Source organism: Gymnoscopelus braueri (assembly GCF_963280865.1).
Source record: "Gymnoscopelus braueri genome assembly, chromosome: 24".
NCBI classification, from domain to species: domain Eukaryota; kingdom Metazoa; phylum Chordata; class Actinopteri; order Myctophiformes; family Myctophidae; genus Gymnoscopelus; species Gymnoscopelus braueri.
In genome coordinates, this window is record NC_137626.1 from 21,512,158 (window position 1) to 21,514,657 (window position 2,500).

At 37.5% G+C, this 2,500-nt stretch overlaps 1 protein-coding gene across 1 annotated transcript in view; it reads left to right on the top strand.

Moving 5' to 3' along the window:
- Window positions 1–953, top strand: part of LOC308080513 (ras-related and estrogen-regulated growth inhibitor-like) — a gene marked incomplete at both ends in the record, with an annotated part of 6,626 nt that extends 5,673 nt beyond the window's left edge. The window contains one exon of the mRNA XM_080422409.1: window positions 842–953. Within this exon, the coding sequence (XP_080278535.1) occupies window positions 842–953 (112 nt within the window). The remainder of the gene's footprint in view (window positions 1–841) is intronic.
- Window positions 954–2,500: the final 1,547 nt, after the last annotated feature.

The window sequence follows — 2,500 nt, forward strand, 5'->3', positions numbered from 1 at the left end:
TGTACTGGAAAAGGTTCACTTGCATTAGAGCTGTCCCAATTAAGTGGCGGCGATACTAGGTAACTGTTTTCTTACTTGTGAGTGTACTTTTCCGACCATTACGTGAATTGGACTATTCTAATTTGTTGGTTAAAACTATTGCATATTTTTTAATAAAATAATTCATTTGACAATAGATATTCAGTGCGCATATATTTTGATTTGGATCCGTTTTCCTTTATTTTCATTTTAATCTGCAACAACAAAACCCTGTATTGGAAAATATAAAAGTTCAAAGCTCATCACCTGGGTTCGTTGCTGGGCAAAACCAGCTGAGTAAAGTTCTGTAGAACATGGGTCTTCAACGTTTTTCAGGTCAAGTACCCCTTTAGCAGAGAGAGAGACGAAGCAGGGACCCCCACTACATCTTTGTACTTTTTCTGTAATTGTATTCTTATAGCTCTGTAAAGCACTTTGAGCTGCATTTCATGTCATGAAAGGTGCTACACAAATAACGTTTATTATTATTATGATTATTAGATAATGTATACAACTGTATTGCAGATTAAACCTTACCATAGATTTCATAGATAGCTTTGTTTGTTTGACGTACATTATCTTTTCTATTAACATGTTGGCTTCATGTTAATGTGTATTAACGAGGCGTTGTGAGCTTGTAGATCTGCTATTTTCTGCTGATGTTCCCCATCACACAAAGGACCCCCTGTAGTAACTCTGAGGACCCCCTAGGGGTCCCGGACCCCCTGTTGAAGACCCTTGCTGTAGAGATACAGACTGTCCAAAATTATGACACAAAGACAAACCCTGTTTTCTGTTTGAATCCTCTCTTCTGTCTCTCTAGGTTGGTGCTGGAACAACATCGCCCTCTATCGTCTGACCGTCGCTCCTACATGCTGAGCGTCAGACATGCTCTAACTAGGAAACTAATCCGCTCCAAAACCATGCAATGGTGACCATGATGGCAGCAGCACCTTCAGTCACCTTTTTATGACTGCCATTTTTGTCTTGTTATTGAGGACCCATGAAACCAAAATACAAGGTTGTAGAGTGGTGGAAAAAGTACTCACATTTTTTACTTAAGTAAAAGTAAACTGCAATGTAGAAATACTCTGTTACAAGTAAAAGTCAGGTAATCAAAACTTACTTGAGTAAAAGTACAAAAGAATTGGCATCAAAATATACCAAAAGCAAAAGCACTCATTTTGCTGAATGTCCCGTTTCACAAGGTATCATTATGTATAAAATGTATTAAAATCTTTTCAAAATAGCAGATCTACAAGTTCACAACGCGTCGCATGTGAATTTGTAAATCGGCTATTTTCAAATAGCCCAAGTTTAAATAGGGCTGAAGTGGTTAATGTGTGTTTTGTAATAATAATCAAAATCTACAAAGTAACTAGTAACTAAAGTTTTCAAATAATTGTAGTGGAGTTAAAGTACAATATTGGCTCTGAGATGTAGTGGAGTAGAAGTAAAAGTACTGAAAATTGTAATACTCCAGCAAAGTAAAAATAACTAAAAACTGTACTTAAGTACAGTATTTAAGTAAATGTACTTAGTTACTTTACACCACTGGGCAGCATCACCTTTAGTCACCTTTTTATGGCTGCCATTTTTGTCTTGTTATTGAGGACCCATGAAGCAAAAATACAAGGATGTGTCAAATGAACATGGGAAATGAATGCCACTCTGGACTGGAAAAATGAAATTTACCAGGAGTCCAGGACAGACAATGTAGGACTATGAAGGTAAAGTTATGGATCGTAATATCTCACTCTGCCATTGTGGTTCATAATGTGGGGTCTGGGGACCCCCAGGTGTACTTGAGGGAGTTCCAGGGGCCGGGGTCCTCAGTGAAAACCCTGTTTTAGTACCATTTAGAAACATTTTAACAACACAAATCTTTAATTGTGGTGGCCAAATTCATATACATTTTTGGCAATTGGGGGTCCTTGACATGATATTGTTTGAAAACAACTGTCCAAAGCAATAATGTCATAAGTGACCACACTTAGTGGTCATTCAGGTCCAGGTTTCATCACAACGATTTGTACATGTATGCTAGACTATTGACCATTAGCATGTTTATGTAGTGAAGTTGTGAGCATTCCAAAGGCCCTGAGCTAACACAAATACCTTCAAATATGCCTTATTGATTTGATTATCTAATAATAAAGATTGTGGGTCCAGTGTGATATGTTGTCAGAGGGCCCAGAATGTTATTGATGAATGTTAAAGTTCATTGAATGTCAATTAAGACTGATGCCTATGTCATGTGTGTCAGCTGCCACTAGATGGCGACAATTGCATTTCATATTCTTTGCATTTTGGGGGACTAGAATAGGGGAGAGCCGCCTCAATTGTAACGTTTTTCACTTTTCACTCTTTTACTCGGCTATCTTTTTACCTACGTATGTAATATTTTCAAGCAAAGGACCTACACATGTCCGCTATCATAAACCACTTAAAAGTTTTTCAATTGATAAAACAGGTCGTGAGT